Consider the following 23,908-nt stretch of genomic DNA (forward strand, 5'->3'; position numbering starts at 1 on the left):
TATGATTGTTTCATTATTGATAGTACGGGTGTCGTGGGATATGGGGAGAAGGCAGGAGAATCGGGTTAGGTGGGAGAGATAGATCAGCCATGATTGACTGGCAGAGTAGACTTGATGGGCCAAGTGGCCTAATTCTGCTCCTATCATTTATGACCTTATGATTACCATATTATAAAATCCATGCATGAGATACACAACATAATTAACTGCTGAATTAATTGCTTATCATTTCAGGCATGCAACTGATAATTGATCAATCCTATATTATTATTCAAATCTAAAATGCTCTTTTCTTGCTGGAAACACATTCACAAGTGGATGCCTAATGATCGTTTCTGTTTGCAGGGTTCAGGAGCTGTGGTGGATTGGACACCGGTGGATGACTCCCTGGATTCATCAAATATTTTTTTTGCAGGAAAGGTAATATAGAACATAACCAAGTAAAATACTTCAATTTAGTTTGTTTATGATAGTCTTTACACAAACAGAATTTGCATACTGCTTCAGTGTTGAGTCTGATTATATTTGCAGTATATTTCACAGGATAGTTTATGCCATAAAGTAATTAATTCAGCTAATTTCTGTCTGTATATGTGCCTTGATCTAAATGATATTTGTACAGTGATTAAAAAGTAATTGATGTGTTATTTGTGATCCTTCCACACTTTTCAATAATATATCTATCTTGCAGAATAGGATCTCTCTTTCTCAATCTTTAATAACTCCATTTTGTTAAGAATCATATTAACCAGAGTTTTTATATCAATTCACAAGTAGTGACTCACAGCCAGACCTTTGCCCAACCTGAACTTCTGCACTAAGGGTTTAGTTGGGTCATTTCATGGGGCACTTTAGAGTTAACCACATTGCTTCAGGAATATAACCACACATCGGCCTATGTAGAGATCAGAATTGCTTCTCTGGACCCGAGATTCAAAAAGCATAGGTAGACACAAAATGCTGGAGTTCTTTCGTTCGTGTCTCAGACGATGTTCTGCCATTGCTTTGCCACAGCCAGTGCCACATCTGTGCCTGTGTGGAGATCGTCCGCAGTGCATGTCTCTCCACCATAAGTCAGTAGGTGGGCCATTGTTCAACCTTTGTCGGCTTCAGGCATCCTGTGGTTTTCCTGCAGACTGTGTTCAATGAAGAGTCCACCTTGCGTGCATGTTTAGAGCAGCTCCAGACAGGGCTTGCATATTCTGTTAGACAATGACAAATGCTGGAGTAACTCAGCGGGACAGGCAGCATCTCCTGTCCCGCTGAATTACTCCAGCATTTTGTGTCTACCTTCGATTTAAACCAGCATCTGCTGTTCTTTCCTACACATTTAAAAAGCCCATTTTTCTTCAAGGAAGGAGTGGTGATGGCCTCCTGGAAGTGGGGAACATCTCCAATTTCAGCTAAAATTAGGGCCAAAAATGATTAGTGTATATTTTCTGTTGCGAGCACATTGAAAATGTAAAACATAGGATTGTTATTAAAGTGTGCAGGAAACAACTGCAGATGCTGATTTAAATCAAAGGTAGACACAAAATGCGGGTCAGGCAGCATCTCTGGAGAGAAGGAATGGGTGACGTTTAGGGTCGAGACCCTTGGTTCAAGTGCAACAGCTTCAAAAATAATTTCCTAGTTTTCTGATGTTTAAAAATTAATTGTACATCAAATTACACACCAATAATTGATGCATATTTTATGTTTAAAAATATTTTGTGCGAAGGCCGTTGGTGCGTCCGCTCATAATTTCATTAAAACATTAAACCCTCGTTATAGTGGAATATAAGGGGAGGGTGTGGAGATGGTGTCCGTTATTAATCAATGTCCACTATAGCTAAGAAAAGTATTATAATTGTATTCAATGGAAACAATAAACTATAGATGTTTGTTAATACACAAAAGGACACAAAATGCTGGAGTAACTGCAGGTCAGCAGCATCTCTGGAGAATATGGAAAGGTGACGTTTCCGGTTTTTACACATCTTCTGACTGATTCAATCTGCTGAGTTACTCCAGCTCTTTGTGTATGTGTGGATGCTGCTGGTTTGCACCAGCAAGCCCTGAACCAGCTGCCACGTTGTTGTTGAGGCTCATGCTGTAATTCCTGGTTCTGGCAACCCTTTCATCAGGCAGCTGCCATTGGCAGGACACGTGTGGTCACCATAGGGCTCCCTCCCTACTCACCGGCTGCTGCTTCTTCCTTTCACTGTCATTTTGTCTGCTCCACCGCTGCCTCATCCCCCTGCAGTCGGCAACATCTTCCAAGGTGGAATATGTCGGCGACTGTGGGGGAGAAGGATGACGAGGCGGTAGTGGAGGAGGCAGTGGTGGAGTGGACAGAGCGACAGAAAGAGGAAGAGGCAGTAATGGAGTGGACAAAGCGAAAGCGTCAGGAAGTAGTGGCATCCGGTGAGGGGTGGGAGCCCTATAGTGAACAAGAGCGTGCTGTCAGGGCTAGGGTCTGCAGCATGAGCCACAACAACAGCCACAGCAGCTGGTGATGAAGGGCTTGCTGGTGCATCTTGCGAGCAAGGGGTGGTATTGCCAGATCTATCCACTGTAGAAATCCATTATAAGGAGGTCCGTCAAAACTCGGGTTTACTGAATTGCGTTATGACAAAGGAAATATTTATGTATATTTCTGTGAACATTTTTATGAGATAATTAAAAGGAATAGAAACTGATATATTTTGAGTTCATTGCAATTCTTTTCCTTTAGGATTCCAGTTCAGTTGTTGAATGGACACAGTCCCCGAAGGAAAAATCGTCCAGAAATACCATGCATCAAATTAGTTGTGAAGCTGAATGGGATATGCTAAATACAGTTTCCTTCAAAAAAAAATCCTTTATGAATGGTGATGGTATGTAAAATGTTTACACAATGCAAAGTTCTAACACTGGGGCAAATTATCAATCTCCTTCTTAACTATATTGAGCAATTTTAGCCTCCACAGTCTTCCAGGCTATAGAATTCTCATTTCAATCCTTAATATCCTACAGTGTATTGTAACGGTTCTACATCTACTCCTGCCAAAGAAAATATCCAATTCGGCACTGAATTTTCATGAGTTCCTCTCTTCTAAACTAGTCCGTCCAATTTTGCCTTGTATGACGACGCCATCCCCAGACCCAATCTGGTGAATATCTGTTGCAATCCCTGCAAGGCAAGTATATCCTTACTTCGATAAGGTGTCCCACCAAAGCCCTTTATGACTGTAGTAGTCCTTCACTCCAAACGTCTTGCAATGGAGCCCAACATACTATATTATTTCACTGTTTGCATCACCTGCATGTTTGTTTTTAGTGAAAGGTGTAAAGGACACCCACCTCTCCATGCACATTAACATTTTCCACCTGTCACCATTTAAATAATACTCTTCCTTTTGTTTTCCCTACCATGGTTGATATTCCTCATTACTACTGCATCCATCATGTATTTGCCCACACACTCAATTAGTCTAAATCAGTGGTTCCCAACCTCTTTTGGCTCATGGGCTCTTAAATTTTTCTGTGGCCCCCCCTGACATTATTAGCGGAAAAAAGTGGCCCCCTTCATTGAACCTGTAGCCCCCTAAATCCCCAAATTTTTCTGGGGGCCCCCTGATAGTTGCCATGGCCCCAGGTTGGGAATCACTGGTCTAAATCACCTTGAAGTTTCTCTGCACCTTTCTCACATTTAATAATCCCACCTGATTTTATGCCATTAGCAAACTTCAAAACATTGTAAAAAAAAACCTGCTGAAGTAAGTGTATGGATTGAACAGCATTTATGGAAGGAAAGGGATAGTCTTTCGTGCCTGTCATTTTTCAGTCCCAGCCAATTTGTTACCCCAAATCCAATGTATTTTAATTTTGCACAACAACCTCTTTAGACATTTTAGAAGGGATTATTAAATTAGTTGAGCGCTAGTTACAAGATTCAATTTGTGGGTCAACTCAATTCAATCTATAAAGGTCGCATAAGGTGCTGAAAATAAATAAAAACCTATCCATGCTAGAAATCTGAAATTCAAACGAGCTGGAAAGATCCAGCAGATTCTGTGGCAAGAGACAGAGTTAATGTTTCAGATTGAAAGCCTTTCATATAAAGAATCTTAAGTACTTTTAGAAAACACGAACAAATACTAGAATCTATCTATATTACTAAATCTGTTCTTGACCGCTTTTGGCCTTCTGTGCTGCGATTTCCGAGAGAACGCCGCCACCTATGGCCGTCATTTTTGGTCACCTTGCTCAGAGTCCCTCTCCGCCGCATGTGTGCCGAGGATTTTTCCCGTCGATGAAAAATGACGGCGATATTGATGTTTTTACAAAATTCCCCATTCTCTCTGCTGCCCCTGCTGGAGGGAGGGGGAGTGACTATAAAAACCTCTCTCCCCCCCCCCTTCCTCCCTCCCCCCCCCTCCTTCCTCTCTCCCCCCCTTCCTCCAACCCCCCCCTTCCTCCAACCCCCCCTTCCTTCAACCCCCCTTCCTCTCTCCCCCCCCTTCCTCTCTCCCCCCCCTTCCCTCTCCCCCCTTCCCCTCTCCCCCCCTTCCCCATTTCCCCAATCACTTCCCCTTTCCCCCCCTTCCCCTCCCCCCTTCCCCTCTCCCCCCCCTTCCCCTCTCCCTCCCCTCCTTCCCTCCCCCCCCCTTCCTCCCCCCCCTTCCCCTCTCCCCCCTTTCCTCCCTCCCCCCTTTCTCCCTCCCCCCTTTCCTCCCTCCCCCCTTTCCTCCCTCCCCCCCCTTCCTCCCTCCCCCCCTTCCACCAACCCTCCCCTCCTCCAACCCCCCCCCCCTTCCTCTCTCCCCCCTTCCTCTCTCCCCCCCTCCCCCTCCCCCCCCCCCCCCCCTCCCCCCCCTCCCCCCTTTCCCCTCCCCCCCCTTCCCCTCTCCCCCCTTTCCCCCCTCTCCCCTCCCCTCTCCCCCCCTTCCCCTCTCCCCCCTTCCCTCTCCCCCCCTTCCCCCTCTCCCCAGTCCCCCCTCCCTCCCCCCTTCCCCCTCCCTCTCCTCCTCTCCCACCTCCCCCTCCCTCCCCCCCCTCTATCTCTCTCACCCCCCCCTCTCTGCTCCCCCTCCCTCCCCCTCTCCTCCCCCCCCCCCCCCCCTTCCCCCCCTCCTCTCCCCCCCCTCCTCTCTCCCCCCTCCTCTCTTCCCCCTCCTCTCTTCCCCCCCCCTCTCTTCCCCCTCCTCTCTTCCCCCTCCTCTCTCCCCCCTTCCTCTCTCTCTGCCCCACTCCTCCTCTGTCCCCCCCCCCCCCCCCCGTCCCCTCTTCCTCCCCACTCCCTACAACTCCTCTCCCCCCTCCCTCCCCCTCTCCCCCCCTCCCCCCTCCGTCCCCCGTGTGTGTGGGGGGTGGTTAGTGTGTATGAGACCCCCTTGGTCTTGTAAATTATATAAAAGTATATTTTAGAATGTTCTAATTGGCATCGGGCAGGGAATAACACAAGACAACAAAAAGCATTTTGAAAATAGTTTCTCAGAATAGTTCTACGTTCAAATTATATAAAATATACATTGGACTTGGAATCAAATAGCTAGAGAGAATTAACATTGGTTGGCATATTTTAATGAATATTGTTTTCCAAGCAGGAAAGAAATAGCTTTTTCTGGATTCAAGCACAAAAACCTGTGTGACTCGGATCCATTTTAAGTTTTGACCTGCACTTGTGTAACATCTATGGTGAGGGAAAGCTTAGGTTGGTAACATTTCATCACACGTTTATGCTATAAGAGTATTTACATTGTTTTCCATTTTTATTTAACATTTCCAACATCTGCCGCTGTTTCCTTTTATGTTTGATTCATATGGTCTGTTTCCCGTTTTCAGATGATTCGGTGTATACCATGAGTAAAAGAAGTAAATGGGCCTTCTCCTTCAGTCTGCCTGATCTGCAATCCATCAAAATAAATACAGAAGACATGGGCTGGTCATATATGGTATTTTGCCTTTGGGATAATACCTTTCTACCAGCTCTTCATTTTCATCATGGGGGCAGCACAGATTTACTCCAGTGTCTTAAGAGATATATTCTTCTTAGTGAGTAAGTAATGAAAAGTTGCAAACCCAAAAATAACCAAGTTTTAGATGCATGCATGTTTACTATATGTTATAGCATTTCATATAATGTTTCTACTATTTTAGTTTATTTTCCATATTACTGACTGAATTATTTCTTGGTCTGCCCTGAAGAAAAAAAAGTTTTAAAGTATGAAAACTCTATTCAAAGTTTTTTCTAGAGTTATTTTATACTAATCATACAGTATGCCATAGTCATTCATTAGCAGTATACTATATTTGATTTCTTAGAATATTGTATTACAGTACAGATAAAGACAAAAGGTAACCATGAGTCCTAGAGAACGTGTTGGTGACCAGCTTTGAACTGTTCTTCCTTCATTGCTAGGTTCAAATGCAAAAACTCCCTTCTGAATGGTAGAATGGGTGTATTTGTGAAGGCACTTCCAGTGCACTGTTCAGTAGTGAATTCCAGTGTTTAGACCGAATGATGAAGATGTTAAAATGGTATAACCTGCATAACCTGCAGGTGGGAATAATTCAATGCACTTTCTGCCCTGTCTTTCTTGGAGTATGGATTGTCGGTTTAGAGGGAGTCTCTTTGTAGTCACCTTGGCAAATCACTGCAATGCATGTACAGTGTGGACATGGTGCCTTGGTGGTGGAGAGAATGGATGTTTAGTGTTGCGGTTGTCAATCAAGCCGGCTGTTTTGTTCTGAATGTTGTTGAGTTTGTTAAATGTTGTTGCAGCTCTAATTCATCCAAGAAAACGGTGAGTATTTCATCATGCTCCTTGTATGGCTTGTAGATGGTGAGAAAATGCTGTAGCATTAGGAAGTAAGTTATGTCTGCCAGATACACACTCTCAGACTTGCTGTTGGAGCCATAGTATTTACAGTGCCCAACATAATGTTTGGGACAAAGACTCATCGTTTATTTATTTGCCTCTGTACTCCACAATTTGAGATTTGTAATAGGAAAAATCACATGTGGTTAAAGTGCACCTTGTCAGATTTTATTAAAGGGTATTTTTCACTATGTAGAAATTACAGCTGTGTTTATACATAGTCCCCCCCATTTCAGGGCACCATAATATTTGGGACACATGGCTTCACAGATGTTTGTAATTACTCAGTTGTGTTTAAATGCCTCCTTAATGTAGGTCTAAGATAAGCCATTATGAGTCTGAAAAACAAGAATAAAACTTAGAGACATCAGCCAAACCTTAGGCTTATCTAAATCAACTGTTTGGAACATAATTAAGAAGAGCACTGGTGAGCTTACTAATCACAAAGGGACTGGCAGGCCAAGGAAGACCTCCACAGCTAATGTCAGAAGAAATCTCTATAATAAAGAAAAATCCCCAAACACTCGTCCGACAGTTCAGAAACACTCTTCAGGAGTCCTTTGTGGATTTGTCAATGATCACTGTCCGCAGAAGACTTCATGAACAGAAATACAGAGGCTATACTGCAAGATGCAAACCACTGGTTAGCCACAAAAATAGGATGGCCAGGTTACAGTTTGCCAAGAAGTACTTGAAAGAGCAACCACAGTTCTGGAAAAAGGTCTTGTGGACAGATGAGATGAAGATTAACTTATATCAGAGTGATGGCAAGAGTAAAGTATGTGGGAGAGAAGGAACTGCCCAAGATCTAAAGCATACCACCTCATCTGTGAAACACAGCGATGGGGGTGTTACGGCCTGGGCATGTTCGGCTGCTGAAGGTACTGGCTCACTTATCGTCATTGATGATACAACTGCTGATGGTCGTAGCATAATCAATTCTGAAATGTATAGACACATCCTATCTGCTCAAATTCAAACAAATGCCTCAAAACTCATTGGCTGGCGGTTCATTCTACAGCAAGACAATGATCCCAGAAGGGTTTCGGTCCGAAACGTTGCCTATTTTCTTCGCTCCATAGATGCTGCTGCACCCGCTGAGTTTCTCCAGCATTTTTGTGTACCAATGATCCCAAACATACTGCTAAAGGAACAAAGGAGTTTTTCAAAGCATAAAAATGGTCAACTCTTGAGTGGCCAAGTCAATCACCCGATCTGAACCCAATTGAGCATACTTTTATATGCTGAAGAGACTTCCCCCAAAACAAGCATAAGCTAAAGATGGCTGCAATACCAGCTTGGCAGAGCATCATCAGAGAAGACACCCAGCAACTGGTGATGTCCATGAATCACAGACTTCAAGCAGTCATTGCATGCAAAGGATATGCAACAAAATACTAAACATGACTACTTTCATTTACATGACATTGCTGTGTCCCAAACATTATGGGGCCCTGAAATGGGGGGACCATGTAAAAACACTGCTGTAATTTTTACATGGTGAAACAAAAATGTATAAAAATGGCCTTTATTAAAATCGGACAATGTGCACTTTAACCACATGTGTTTTTTTCATATATTACAAATCTCAAATTGTGGAGTACAGAGGCAAATAAATAAATGATGGGTCTTTATCCCAAACATTTTGGATGGCCCTGTATGTAGCTGGTTCATGATGATTTCCCTGCACCACCCTCAATCTCATCCTCTTTAGATTGTTAATGGCTGAGAACTTGACAATGGTAATGCTTCTGCATGTCAAGGGTAAGTAGTTAGAACCCCACTTGCTGGGGTAGCCATTGGCTGGCATTTTTTGTTATTTGCCGCTTTTCGCAGCCGTGCCTAAATGTTCTCTAGATCCTGCTGCATACAGACATTGACTGCTTCATTTGCTGAGGAGCAGTGCAATCATTGTAGTCATACGACCATTAGTAAACATCGTCACTTTTGACCTTCTGAAGGAACGTCAATGATGAATGAGCTGATGATGGATGGCTTAGGACATTGGCTAGATGATCTCTCACAAGTGATGTTCTAAGGACGAATGACCAACAATAGTCAAAATCATCATCTTTTGTGCGAGGTTTAATTCCAACCACTGGAGCATTTCATCCATGATACTCATTGACATTATTTTTACCAGGGCTCACTTTGGCCTTGATATCAATGATAGTCACTCCCATTTCACTTCAGGAATTCAGCTCTTTGGTCCATGTTTGGATCAAGGCTTTGAAGATGTCTGGAGTCGAGTGGTCATTGTGAAACCCAAACTGGGTGAGTAGGGCTTCCTGGTGTCATCGACAGTTCTGTCGTTGCTGTGCTTGAGCTGATTGAGGGGTAATTAGTAGAATTGGATTGGTTGTGCTTTTTCATGAACAGGATTTACCTGTGCAATTTTTCACATTGTACACATACTGGTGTTGCAACTGAACTGGATGATTTTGGCAGCGATAAAGCTCGTTCTGGAATGCAGGGCTTTAATACAATACAATTACAATACAATACAATACAAATTATTTGTTATCATTTGAACCTCTTGAGGTTCAAACAAAATTTGGTTTCTGCAGTCATACACACAAGAAAAAGAACCAAGACACAACACGATTTACACAAACATCCATCATAGTGAATCTCCTCCTCACTGTGATGGAAGGCAAAGTCTTATCTCTCCCCTGCACTCCTCCCGATGTCAGAGTCAAAGTCCCCGGCGGGCGATGGTAAGTGTCCCGCGGCCATTAAAGCCGCGCCGGGTGATGCAAGGCCGCGCTCCGGGTCTTGGTGTTGGAGCCCCAGGTGAGCGCTAGAAAGTCCCACGGCTGTTAAAGCCGCGCCGGGCGATGACGTAAGGTCCCGCTCCAGGTAATTTTCAACTCCGCAACTCAGGCGGGAAAAGTCGCCGTTGCGGAAGCCCCGAAAAGCGGTCTCCCAGCAGGGACCCGTGGGCTCCCGGTGTCACTGTCCACCAGACCTGCGGTTGGAGCCTCCGAATCTCCGGGGTCGGGTCGCAGCAGCGCGCCACCACAGCTCCTCCCGCTCCGAACTCGGCCAGCTCCGTGATGGTGGGTAAGTCCGCAGGCTCCGCGACTGGAGCCCCAGGTCGTTCTGGTTGGAGGCCGCCCATGGTGCTCGGCCCCAACGACAACGGAGACCCGACAAAGAAAAGGTCGGGTTCTCCGTACAGGGAAAAGATTAAATCAATTATATCCTTCAAACCTTAACTGACTCTGTCATTGCTGCTGCCACAGCATTTTTGGTAATGCACATTGAAGCTCTGCCTTTCTTACTTTGAGTTCTGCTCCAAGAAAATAGATTCCAGAGGATAGTAGGTGGTAAAGAGGAAACCTCTGATGCCTTGCGTCATCATAGTTGCAAAAGGTAGAGTGTGGATTATCAGGATGCTGTCTGTATTACATAATACAGGTTGATCTGCTGCAATGTAATAATTGTGTTCCAAAAATGTTTTATAGAAAATCAAATCATAAAGGCAATTATGTCAACATGGGAAAGGGGGTTAGGGACTAGAGAGTTTCGATTTGCAATAACAGTTATTTTTTCTCGCATGATTAAACAAACATAAAGGTGTTTTCAATAGTAATATGTTTAGTTTTTTTTATTATTACAAACTAAAAATACTATAAGAAAACACAATGTGCTTGAATAATTCAGTAGGTCAGGCAGTATCCGTGGATAGAATGGATAGGGGATGTTTTGGGTCAGGATCCTTCTTCAGTCTGAAAAAGGCTCCCGACCTGAAATGCTGTCCCTCCATTCCCTCCACAGATGTTGCCTGACCCGTTGAGTTAGCCCAGCTCTTGGTATTTTGCTCAAGCACTACAGTTCTTTGCATTTCTAAAAACACTAAATCCTATGTATTATGCAGCTTAATAGAGTATTGCTGCATAAGTATCAATTTGAATTGCCACCTGTGGTTAAAATAGTAGCTGTTTCGTATGAAACAATTGTGTCTCATTTGTGTGAGGTGGTTACATGGAAGCAGTTCTTTTCCCCTATACTGTTTAAATTCAAGCAGAACTATGTGCATCGGCTAATACCTCTGTTTAGTTTTATCTTAATGGTGGAAAGCTGATTTGAGACCAGGGCGATACATGAGATGGCAGATATTGAATCTTGAGCAGAAAACAAACTGTTGGAGAAACTTAGCATCAGCACAACCACGTTCCAGTCCCAACACAAAATATCATCTGTCCCTTTCCCTCCACAGATGCCGCCTACTCTATTGAATTCCTCCAGCATTTTTTTTTTAAACTAGGGCCTTTCATAATAGAATTCTGGTATTAGTTCCTTTTGGAAACTTAGTTTTAGTCAGCTTATGCAATATGACTGCTGCCTCGGACAATTTTCTTGGTTACGCCATATCCACTTTCCAGCATTTAAATTGCTTTGAAGTGATGCCATTAATTTTCCAATATCCAGCAATCAAGCCAAAGTTGGCAATTTAATTTAAAAAGTAGATAGTTTAGATGGAAATATTTTTAGTAGGTTAATTGAATTACCCATGGACAAGAGGAATATCTTTGTTGTAGAGAATAAACTAACTAGAAAAATATGTAGCTATTCATATTTCAGAGGAAATATTTCATCAATTTCTATGTTCAAAGTTCACTTAATGCTAGCAAACACCACTTGTGTGTCTTATTGATGCCTGTGTCCTCTATGAATAACAGCCAATACAATCAAGCAGCCAATATAATCAAGAGGCCAATATAATCAAGGACCCGTCCAACCCCAAGCATTCCTGCCTTCTCCCTGCTCCTATCTGGCAGTAGATACAGAAGCTTGAAAGAACACGCCACCAGTCAGGAACAGCTTCTTCCTCTCTCTTATCAGTATTCTGAGCAGTCCTTCCATAAGCATGGGTACCGTCCGATTCACCTCAACCCTATTACGGACATTGGACATTGTCAATGGAACTGTTGCTCTATAATGCTGGGAACTACATTCTGCACTCTGTATCATCCAGTTTGCTCGAGTACTTGAGTTTGACTGTACTTGAGTTTGACTTGATTGGTTTTATGTATAGTATTATCTGATTGGATAGTTGGAAAACAAAGCTTTTCACTGTGCCTACTGTGAATCTGTGACACGGCAATTACATTTTTCCTCATGTCAGTTCTATCACTCCCTGCCATTGAGCATATATGTAGCTTCAACCTTCACAACTCATTCAGTTTACATCAAATTGAAGGGGTGGATGGCTTATTTTGGGCTCGCTCCTTCCCAAAAAAATTGCAAGTGATTCATGCTTTTGCTTTAGAAAAAGAAGGAATGAGGGAAGGTATTTCAAATTTGAATATGAAACAACATGTTGAATCCCTAATTGCTAATCATTTTTAACACAAATTCCAACCTTGAGTTTATTATATATTTACTGCGGTTAGTAAACTTGCAAATTGTGAATTCCTATCCATAGAAGTATAGTAGTTAAACAATATTTATTGCCAATGTTTTTTGTTTTGGTTTCATGTTGAATCTGTTTGATTCTTTATATCATCAGTTAGACGCCGAATTGCCGAATATCACTGAAGATAGACCCAAAATGCTGGAGTAACTCAGCGGGACAGGCAGCATCTCTGGAGAGAAGGAATGGGTGACGTTTCAGGTCAAGCCCTTCAGTCTGAAAAGGGGTCTCAACTCAAAATGTCACCCATTCCTTCCATACAGCATTTTGTGTCTAGCTTTGGGAATGTATAGGTTTTTCCACTTCAAATTTGTGCAGTTTCGATTTCCTTCTTACTATATTAAATTTCTTATTTCAAGTTATTTCATTTTGATATTCCAGATTTGTCGACGTTCTTCAGTTATTAAAGATCCTATCGTTCAATTTATATAAACAAAGTGCATGAATTGGATGTAGCAGAGATGAGATCAATGTTCTATTTCACACAAAATGATGATGCTACACTGAAAGACAGAAACGGCAAAAATAACAAATCAATTTGGAATCAGAAGAAGAAAAATTAATTACAAAAAATCTGCTGTAATAACACCCTAGTCACCATGCTCCTTTCCCCTCCTTTCACATCTTCCATGTCAGTCCCACATTTCCCTTGCATCACTCCTCTTCTCCCTCCCCTTGTCCCTTCCACCTACATTCCTCCCTTCAAATTTACATTTCCCTGTCCCCCCTTTCCTTACCGTTTTCGTCTTTCACACTTACTACACCATCTGTAATCACCCCCCCCCCCCCCCCTCTCCCACACCTGTACCCACCTATCACTGGGCAAGCTTAGATCTACCTTCATCTTTCTTTTCCAGCATTCTCCCCTCCCTCCTTCAATAGTCTGAGTAAAAGTCCCAACCCAAAACCATCTGTCCATTCCTTTCACAGATGCGGTCTGATCGGCTGAGTTCCTCCAGCACATTTTTTGCTTGATGAATTTGTTGCTGCTGGATAACTGAGATTTCCTAATAGCTGACAGTAACCAGTGTCATGAAAGCTAAAATCCACCATAAAAATAGCTGGATCTTTGTGGTCAGTTGTCTTCAGAGCAATTGTAAAATCCGCATTAATAGAAAATCCACTTTCATATTCACTGCCCATCCAATCTGATTTATTAAACACTTCTAAAAGTTCCAAATAGTTTAAACACAACATTTCACCTGTTAGATTTTGCTTTCCATCCATTTTTTTTGCTGACAGTTGCTAGCTCTACTTGTAGGTATTCATCCATTGATACTGAAACAATTTTGGTTGCTTGAGTTAGCAATTGCCTGCTTCTGCACATGCACTGTTAAACAGGGAAATCCAAAATCTATTGATAGCTGCAGAATCATCTCAGTTTAAGCACAAGCTTAAATGCCACTGATTTCAGAGAGAATTGGAGTGCTACGTTTTTAAGAGGCAAAGGAAACAGCGATTCACTTTTATAAAATTCATTTGCTTAAGTTGAATACTTTAAATTTTTAGTTAACCTAAAAAAACAAATGGGGATAGCACGGTGGCATAGTGATAGAGTTGCTGCATTCCAGCAGCAGAGACCCGAGTTCAATACTGACCAGGGGCGCTGTCTGTATGGAGTTTGTATGTTCTCTCCACAACCTGCATGGGTCTTCTCCTGGAGCTCTGGTATCCTCCCACATGCCATTTGGGTATTTGGCTTGTTATAATTGTAAATTGTCCCTAGTGTGTGTAGGTTAGTGTTAATGTATCGGGGAGCACTGGTCGGCCCGGACCTGGTGGGCCATAGGGCCTGTTTCCACGCTGTATCTCTAAATGAAAAAAAATTGAAACAAATAAAAATCCTCCAAAATTCAGAGACTTATGGTAAATAAGCTGAGAAAAACAACTGAAAATTTTGAATTGGGCCATGTCCCACCTCTCTCTAGCTCAACTGGCCATTGGTCATTTGCATATAGGGCCTCCTAAACTGCACACCCTGTGCCATCCACAACTCACCACTAGACCCTCTGGAGAATAATACCATTGTAGGATGTTATTCAAAAGCAATTCTTAGCATTGTGGAAATATAATTGAATGCCAAGTATTGGTCAACTCATCAGTTATAATGTGGTTGTACCGAGAATGCTATTTCAATCCGAAAATTAAACATAAATGTTAAAGATTTATTTTTGTGCATTTGAAAGAGCAACATGTGTGATTAAATCAAATGAACTCAGCAGTTGCAACTAAACTCAAACCTTTACGTTGTGATCTACATTTTTGTAATCTTAGATCGCCACAGGACGCCCGAGTACTCCTGGTTGCATACAATACCAAAGCACTTTCTCAGTCTTTTGAAAACCTATTTGAAGAAAATGCAGTTGGTTTAGTGCATGTAAGTACATGACATTTTCAAGATCTACACATTTAAGAATAATTTGTCTTCTATTTCTTAGCTGTAAAAGACTGCCTGATTGTTCATTTGTATGATAAAATATTCTGCAGCAAAATATTCTTGTGTCCGACTGTGCACTGGACCAATCCTTCCAAAGACAGTTGGGGAAATTGTTAGGTACCACCAGATATTAATTGTGGGCTCCTATATCTATACGTAATTGTATGCATAAATAAACCTTTAAAGTAAATTTTTCAGTATTCAGCACCATGCATTCATGCATGTTATCTTTTAACATTTCATTACAAAACACAAATTATTTGAGAAAGATTAGGAGAATGATTTTTATGCAGGGTATTTCTTGTATAAAGTGAAACAGAAATAGATAATATTGAATAATTTGAAATTCTGTTTGGTTGAAAATGTGATATCACTCCATTTATAGAATGTTTTGTGTAATAGACGAAATCAAAGTCTATGAGCAGTTTCGTAAGAGATTCCCCATTAAATAAATATATATAATTCAATGGTTGTAGCCACTTAAATAAAATATCTGCAGCTTAAATAAAAATAGCTGTGCATGAGAGAATGAGAATGTGATGATAGTAGATATTAAAAATGTAGAAATATTTCTCATTGCAAATCTTTTCAAATTCTGGCAAATATATTTATGATTTAGTTCATTTTCAAAATCAAAGTATGCATCTTATCTTCTATGATTACCATTCACATATCATAAATATAAGCACAGGATTTAGTTAGTTGATCTTCCATTTAACAAGATCATGGCATTACACACTCATCCATTTTCCTGCTTAATTCCCACATTCAACAAAAATACCTGATGGGAACCATGCTAGGTATGTTGCAAAGCCTACCTGAAGCGTCGCTGAAAATCTGTCCCAGCCCGTGAGCGCGATTTTGGCGCCGTTTAGAGGGGGGCGTGTTTAAAACGCGATTTTCCCTAGGCTGTTCAAATCGAGGATGTTCAGCCTAGTTAATTATTAACGGAAAATCGCTGGAATATTCTGTCGCTTTAGCTATTATTAGTTTTAAAGGCTTTATATAATTGTTATAGTAGGTTAAAAATTAACCTCTAAACCCCCGACCACCGGCAGGGTCTCATACAGCAGACAACAGAAGGTAGGCTGTTTATTTTTACATTAAAAAGGGCTTCTTAAGATCCCTTTATACAAAGTTTAAAGTTGTGAGTAGCTCATTTGGCCCCATTATATCCCGCAGTATTTTTCTGGGCATTTGAGGACACAAATCTAGCGCAATGTGAACGTTCTAAACCAGCGCGTTCACAGGGACCCAGTAGAAAGCTGATTTAAATTGACTTTAATTTACTGCAATTGAACACTAAATTCCTTCCATTTGGCCTATGAATTAATGTAAATGAGATTTAAAAATCATGTTTTATTGTAAATTATTTGTGAATATTATTTGGACACTTGGGCTATTTAAAAATGTTAATCATTTATTAAGAAATAGATAGATGTTTAGATCTAGTAATTGAAGTTTGAAATTAGCTCCAATTGGGTAACTAACTAATTATATGCTTTAATTTCAGGTCATCCAAGTAAGATTGATTTACATTTGTTTCAGAATGCTTCAATCTATGATAACTGAAAATTTCATTCAGTTCTCTTATTTTTTAAGAAAGTTATGGGCTTTTGACTGTCCACGATCACAGCTTTTTTGTTATGTTCATAGAAAATCAATAGGGAACAAGATGCTAATTTCCGAGTATGAAAATGGCCATAACTTTTTAAATACTTGAGATATGAAAGTAAATTAGGTGTCAAATTAAACTTCTTTTTATGCTTTATCTGATGGGATAAATTGCGACTTAATTTTTAAAATCTCAAAATTTTGTAACATTGAACCATGCAGGGAGAAAATGCCATGTCGTATTTTTAATACATTAATAGTCCTTAAGTTTGGATTCCCTTACCATTGGACACTTCCTGTTAATGTCATTCTTCATCAATGTTAAAGATCTCACTCTGTTCACCATATAAGTCTTATTTTCCAAAATACAAGGGTGCCCTGCCTGCACATATCATTCAATCAGTAACAGTGGAGACTCTTCACAATGTTAGCATTGTATGCATAAACTATACATAATCAAGTAAAAAAAAAACAAACTACATAGTGTTGATCCTAGGTAGACAAAAATGCTGGAGAAACTCAGCGGGTGAGGCAGCATGTGAGGTGAAGGAAATAGGCAACGTTTCGGGTCGAGACCCTAATAGTTTAATTTTTCAGCATTGTTGACGCTTTATCTTGATTGTCCAGGATTTAGCAGTGCCCCTTTGTGGTTGTCCCGTAATAAATATTAATTGTACCTTATCAGAAATGTTTATGCTATGAAATATGAAACTGATTTTTATTATGGTGTTAACTATTACAGAAATTTAAGAAAGATCCATATATAGCAACGTTCGGAGGCTTCTCCAAAGTTACAAATTACATTCTTGATGCTTTTCGTGGTTATGAAGTAACGCCCAAACAAAGACCTGCCTCTGAAATGGATCTCAACGACTCTATTTCAGGCCTGGAAATTAATCATCAAGAAGAACCAGGTTTTGAAGTCATCACACGAGTAAGTTCTCCTAAATTATATCAGGAGTACTTGCAGGAAACATATGTGCATATTATTTTTGTTATTTGTTGCTTTGAGAGAGTCTTGAAAAGGATTAAGTGAAAATTATCCATTTTATTTTCACCTGTTTCAGATTGACCTTGGCACAAGGCCCGAAATTCAAAGAGGTGAACCAGTTACTGCTGATAGGTGGTCTCAGAACATGGATACTGATGAAAAAATTCAAGATCCAGATAGCCTGAAAAAAATAATATTCAAAGGGGTAACTGAAACATTTATTACCTTGAAGCTAATTGGTCTGCAGTTTTATTTTTGCTACATAACATGAGATAAATCAGTAGCAGAAATGGAAAGTGCTCGATTATGAAACAATATTTCATTTCTTAACCATTCTCAAACCCAAATCGTATACATTTCTTGGTCATTTATGTTGATAACTCATCTGCATTTCAAAATGGTGAAATATATCTACTGCAACCAACTTGCACATTTGAGTATTAAGTAATTAGATACTCTGCATGGGAAGGATTTACAAAAAACAGATTTCAATAAATTTTGTTCTGGTCAAACACAAAGAGCTCTACCAATGCTGATGATTCTGATGAATAATGTTAACTGATTCCATTTTAATCTGTAGCCACTTGATTTTTATATTATGGCTCTGTTTTCAAAAAATAACTCGTAGAGTATAATAAATAGAAATTTTGACAAACTTCATAGAAAATTTTAAATAGCAGTTCTAAGTTTAGGTAGACTGGAAAATTGAGGGAAGTGTGGCTAAGCATGACGGATGCAAATCATTTTATCTCTAATCTTAATTGTACCTCTCTAAAGAGCAAACAGCGGGAATAAATGATTTCCTACAGGATTCCATCAGAAAAGGATACCAATATTACTTTATGAAAACAACTAATCTCTTTATTTGCATGTGAATTTGTTCCTTTTTTTAAAAATACATTTCTCTCCAAGGGACTTTGCCACACAGTTAGAAAAGTGGCATGGAAATTTCTTCTAAACTTTTTTCCATGGGATAGTACAAAAGAAGATAGGAGGCTGCTAACCAAAAGAAAAATGTAAGTTTTTTTGTTTGAAAAGGTGAATGCTACAGAGAAGAGTTTCCAATTGATGCAAGAAAATTTATTTCTGTTTTTTCCAATGTAGTAAAATTGTCTGCTTTAGTCAATTATTCAAGTGAAGAGTGTTTCTTTGTCATATGTGCTGACAATGGAATATTGAAATTCTTACTTGCAGCAGCTTAACAGGCCCGTAAATGCAATGCATGCAGATAATGTATAATCATTTTTAATAAATCAATAAATTAATAACTGTAATACGTGCAAAAAAACATAGTCTGTAATGCAACCAAAGACAATACACAGAAGTTCATAGTTGCTGAGTTCAAGTGTTGTGCAGAGTTCAGGTGCCTGATGATTGTGCATTATATTTTTATTAAAGCTATGAAATTTAAAATTATTTTTTTTTCCAAATTTAAATGAATGGTAAGTCTTTGTGGTGTGACAAAAGCAACGATTGGCATATTTTAGTTTTGCTTGTGCTATTTGTTGTGTGTAGAGATGAATACTTCAGGATGAAGTTACAGTGGAAGTCAGTCAGCGAAGAACAGGAGAAAAGAAATACACGATTAAAAGACTACAGGAGCCTTATAGGTAGATTGATCTGTTTTCATTAACTTTGCAAATTTGGAAAAAGCAAATATTTACCTGTGACAATTTTTATGCAAATTAGTAATATGCATTACAAAGTATTTAAATATTTGCTTAACAGTCACTTGCATTAATCATGGCACAACAAATATAAAATTCAAATACCACTTCCTATCCTGTATTCCAACTGTGTGCCTTGACAGCAAGTTTCCTTTTCCCATGGCAATAAGTTATTCTTCTGATCCCTGAGCAGTTTTGTTTTGATGCCAAAATGTCGGGAACCGAGAAGGAACCAAGTAAAGTCCTCAAATATTATATTTCAGTTTGTGCTTGATTTTAATCTAAATTGGTTTCTAGTTTATTAACAAACTACATAACTATCCACTTAGCTGTTGATACTATGGCAATATGATTTTATATTATCATAGATGTCTATTTTCATGAAAACAGCCGTGGTGTGCTATCCACTGGTTTAATTCCTTCTGCTAAGCTATAAACTTCAGAAGCTAACTCCATGCACTTGAATCAGTTGATTTGCATCTTTCCTTACCATAGCTTATCTACAAGTGATGTGATCTTCCATTTGTTTCTTTCTGTGGTTAGATTCTTGTCTTTCTTTGGTCCTGAGCTTCATCTCATTCTTCACTGACCTTGCTGATGTCATCAAAATAAGCATTCATTTTGCTGATGATCGTTCTCATCACATTGTGTTTAATTTCCTGCCTGAATGACAAGTGAGGACAATGACTGAAGTGATAGACAGAAGGAAAACAAATCACTAGGCATAATCAGCACCAAGAATAACAAGACAATAATTTTGTGAAGCAATTTTTTTCTGAAATTACCTCTCATGTAATTATATATTTTGATTACGAACACTCATCTTCATAACTGGGTAATTGCATTGAAGTCCAGATAAACTGTATTAACTGTGACTCAGAAATATCAATGGCATAGAAGACATTTTGGAATTGGCTATTATTTCCCCAGTGCACTTCCAAATCTTTCCTCTAAGAGCAACAGCACATGCCAAGTTAATGACACTTTTTTTTCATATTTTCATAGCTAGCTAGACATTTTTTAATCAAACATTATGAGTAAAAACACACTTAAGGTATTGGTTTTGTTAATTTATCCATTCCTGACATTTATTCTACAAAGAAACATTTCTACGTGACTATTCATGTTGTTTACTGGTACGTTTAAATGAAATAGCATTTTTTCAATCAATAACTATCAAATTCTGAATTATATATATTTGTATCCGTGTAAATCAAACATTTTCAACTGTGATGATTTTGCTTCTGAAAGTATCTTTCTGAAATTATTTAACACTTTAATTGGTTTTGTTCCTTGATGTTTTATTTGGATCCTTGCTAAAATATCAGTGCATAAATCTCTGATAAGAACCTTTGCAGTGCTTTGGTTTTAAAAGTGTGATATTGTCATTGTTGATTAAATAATTTCATCTTGGAAATGGATAATGTAATTCACTGAATAATAAGAGTAATGCTGAAAATAATACAAAGATATTGTTTAAATCTTGCCAACATATGAAAGTGCTTTATTTGAAATACAAAATATTTTCATTGTATCTTAATGTCAGAAAGTAGTTTTAAAAAAGTAATTATTCTTTTTTTGGAAAATAAATATTTTAGAGAAAGATGTCAACAGAACAGATAGAACAAATCCATTTTATGAAGGACAAGAAAATCCTGGATTGATTCTATTGCATGACATCTTAATGACCTACTGCATGTATGATTTTGATCTTGGTAAGTATTATGTTCTCTGATAAGTCGAAACAAAGAACTGCAGATATTGGTTTACAGAAAAGACTCAAAGTGCCGAAGTAAGTTGCAGGTCAGGCAGCGTCTCTGGAGAACATGGATAGGTTGACATTTCGGGTCGGGATCTTTCTTCAGACTGATAACCTGGCTTTGTCCTGCCCCCACATCTCTTCCAGCTTTCTCCCCCTTATTACAATCAGTCTGAAGATGGGTCCCATTCTGAAACGTTGCCAATCCATGTTTTGCAGAGATGCTGCCTGACCCGCTAAGTAACCCCAGCTCTTTCATGTTCCGTGATAACTGTTTGGTTCTATTTACTGTTATTTACATATTTTTAAATCAAGTTAGTAGTTTTAGCTTTAAAAATAAGATATATAGTTAATTTATCTACCACAAATTATTCAGTGTTTACAATGTTTGAAGTGTGTTTAAATGAAAATATTGCAAAGGCAAGACTCAGAAACAGTGGCTGCATATTTAAATGAAATATTAAGCTATATAGATATGAAATGCGTACTTAAGTCACAGTTCTCAAATAGTCAGTAGCTGTTGGATTTGCTAATTAAGGAAGGTCTTTTTATTAATACTAAATACATTTTTTTTTTAATTTTTAGGCTATGTCCAAGGAATGAGTGATTTACTTTCCCCTATTTTGTATGTTATGGAAAATGAAGTGGATGCCTTTTGGTGCTTTGTAGCCTTTATTGAACAAATGGTAAGACTTCAAAGTCGCGCGAAGTTAATGTTTTTTTTAAAGAAAGTAACTTAAGGAAGGTGTAATATCCATCTTTTTTTAATGGATGTTCCTCACCAGATTAATATGAATGGACCATTTAACTCAGAAGTAAAAGAAACCGAGCAACTCAGAAATGCATGTACAATACTCAAGCTCATCAGGCATGTAGTACAGATGCCAGGTTTAGAAATAGTTCTGTGTTTCAAAAGTTACCTCAAAATAGTGAACAGTGGAGGGTTATTACCTTGGTGCTTCCCCAAAATTATAGTAGCGAGTCCAGAGATATTAGTGTTACTGTTTCCTATACGCCTGACCATGCATACTGTACATCACATGCACAAAGGCATTTTCTCAGTGGTATACCAAGGAAGGAACATAAGAGGCTGGAAAGGGGAGATAATTGTTAACTGGGGTAGATAAAGAGGGCCAGAGCTTCAGTACTCAGGAGAACTCAGAACTTTAAGGGTTGGATCAGTGGCAAGTAGTGCGCTTGGGCATCAGCTAGTGAGGGTGAGTGTTCAGGGCCATGATGTCTTGCTGAGGTAGCTTTTGAGCCACGGTTAGATAGTGCAACAAAGAAAGATAACAGTGGGGAAGTGTTGCTGGAATCAACAAGTATTTAGCTTTAAAAAAAAAATCACATTATGGAAGGTTGTTAGAGCATTTCTTGAGAGGACCTATCAATTGAAGGATGTACGTGGCCTACTTTACGGCAAAGGATTAAGCCAAACTGGTTCTCATGCAGGCTTCATCTAAATGAATGGAACATATCAAAATGTGCAATATATACCAGGTACCTCTATGCATAGATATGTGAAGCATGAAGGACTTGGAATACTTTTAGTATTCTGTTAAAAACAGCTAAGCTCCAAATGTGCTTTTGACTAGATTCCTCCCCTCAGCATACAGACATTGCACAGAGAAAGTATTTCTGAGCATTTTGTTGTGTTATCTATTTGGCATTAACATTTTATTTATGTACAGTAAAAAATAATTTCAGAATTTTTAATATAATTTGTAAATTAAATGACATTTTTAATTAAATGTATAATTTTTATCATCTTTTATTTCTTTAATTCATAATTTTAAAAAAACATTTGGTGTATGTGGTTATCCACAAGAATTGGTTAATTTGTAGGGGATACATTTTTCCATTCATAATTCAGTGAAAATTATCAATGTAATTTATTAAATTATAACAAAGGACTTCCTTTTCTTTTACTCTAGCATTGTAACTTTGAGGAACAAATGCAAGGCATGAAAACAGAACTATCACAGCTGAGTACATTACTTAAATTGCTGGATCTTGGGTTCTGGAATTATCTTGGTAAGTATAATGTTTTAATGTTTTTATCGAAAGGAGCTAAAGTCAAACCTCTTAAACTCAGACCTCTTAAAACCCCCGGCATTCCCTCTCTCTATCCCTCGCCCATCCAAGTCACACCATTTCTTATTTCCACCCAACAAACAGCCAACAATGGCCTGTTCCTTTATCATTGTAACTTTTTTTCATAGCTGCCATTCATTGTTCTTTATCCCTCCTCATCATCTTTTGTATCTCGTTTCCCTTCCCCATGCCTTTCAGTCTGAAGAAGGGTCTCGACCCGAAACATCACCCATTCCTTCTCTCTAGAGATGCTGCCTGTCCTGCTGAGTTGCTCCAGCTTTTTGTGTCTACCTTCAGACTGTGGTATAAACTGTGTTTTATTATCATATATCCCAAATAGAACAATTAAATTCTTACTTGCTGCAGCACAACAGAATATGTAAACATAGTACACTGTAAATAATATGATAAACAAGAGACAAAAAAGTTAATTGTGTGTATATATACACATACTCACATATATTTATATATGTGAGTATATTAAAAAACTTGTTTTTTTAAATTATATTAATGTTGTGAATGTAACTTCTTTATTTAGTTATACCATTGTTTTTTAATAAGCCTAAAGATAATTTTATTTGCACTTACTTTGGAGGATGTAAAGAGGAATCACAGAATAGCACTGTTAGCAAAGCCATTTGGTCCATTGATACCATGCTAGCTCCTATGAAGAGCAATCGGGTTAATCGCACACTTTTAACCCTTCCTCCATATCTTGCTATTGTTTACCTGTATTTTACCTAGTCCCCTTTTGAATAGAATCTATTGCTACCACCTGATTTGTAAAAAAAAAGTTAAACTGATGCCCCAGTTATTTTCTCAGATGGATAGCTAAGTATGATTTGAGGAAGAGGAGAGATATTCCTTGCATAATTTCAACCGAACAGATTAACACCATTCATTTTGTCTTGTTATTTGTGACACGTTTCTGTTCCAAAATTATTTGCTAATTTCTTTGCAAAATAGTACTGGCCACATTTTCTCTAGAGCATCTTGAGAACATGAAAGTCCATACATAAAAATGAGGCTTTTTTTGATAAGTTTAATGTGATTTAAGTTTGTTATTTGATATAAAAAAATAT

General features: G+C 39.0%; 1 protein-coding gene across 1 annotated transcript in view; it reads left to right on the forward strand.

The window, feature by feature from the left end:
• The window catches only part of tbc1d15 (TBC1 domain family, member 15), a 45,187-nt gene that overhangs the window by 15,508 nt on the left and 5,771 nt on the right, over positions 1-23,908 (forward strand). Inside the window, exons 3-13 of the mRNA XM_055650742.1 lie at positions 346-420; positions 2,717-2,858; positions 5,809-6,022; positions 14,539-14,641; positions 17,058-17,249; positions 17,383-17,511; positions 18,219-18,322; positions 18,822-18,916; positions 20,572-20,688; positions 21,318-21,418; positions 22,667-22,766. Coding sequence (XP_055506717.1) covers positions 346-420; positions 2,717-2,858; positions 5,809-6,022; positions 14,539-14,641; positions 17,058-17,249; positions 17,383-17,511; positions 18,219-18,322; positions 18,822-18,916; positions 20,572-20,688; positions 21,318-21,418; positions 22,667-22,766 — 1,372 coding nt within the window. The remainder of the gene's footprint in view (positions 1-345; positions 421-2,716; positions 2,859-5,808; positions 6,023-14,538; positions 14,642-17,057; positions 17,250-17,382; positions 17,512-18,218; positions 18,323-18,821; positions 18,917-20,571; positions 20,689-21,317; positions 21,419-22,666; positions 22,767-23,908) is intronic.

Source organism: Leucoraja erinacea, chromosome 19 (genome assembly GCF_028641065.1).
Source record: "Leucoraja erinacea ecotype New England chromosome 19, Leri_hhj_1, whole genome shotgun sequence".
Lineage (NCBI taxonomy): Eukaryota > Metazoa > Chordata > Chondrichthyes > Rajiformes > Rajidae > Leucoraja > Leucoraja erinaceus.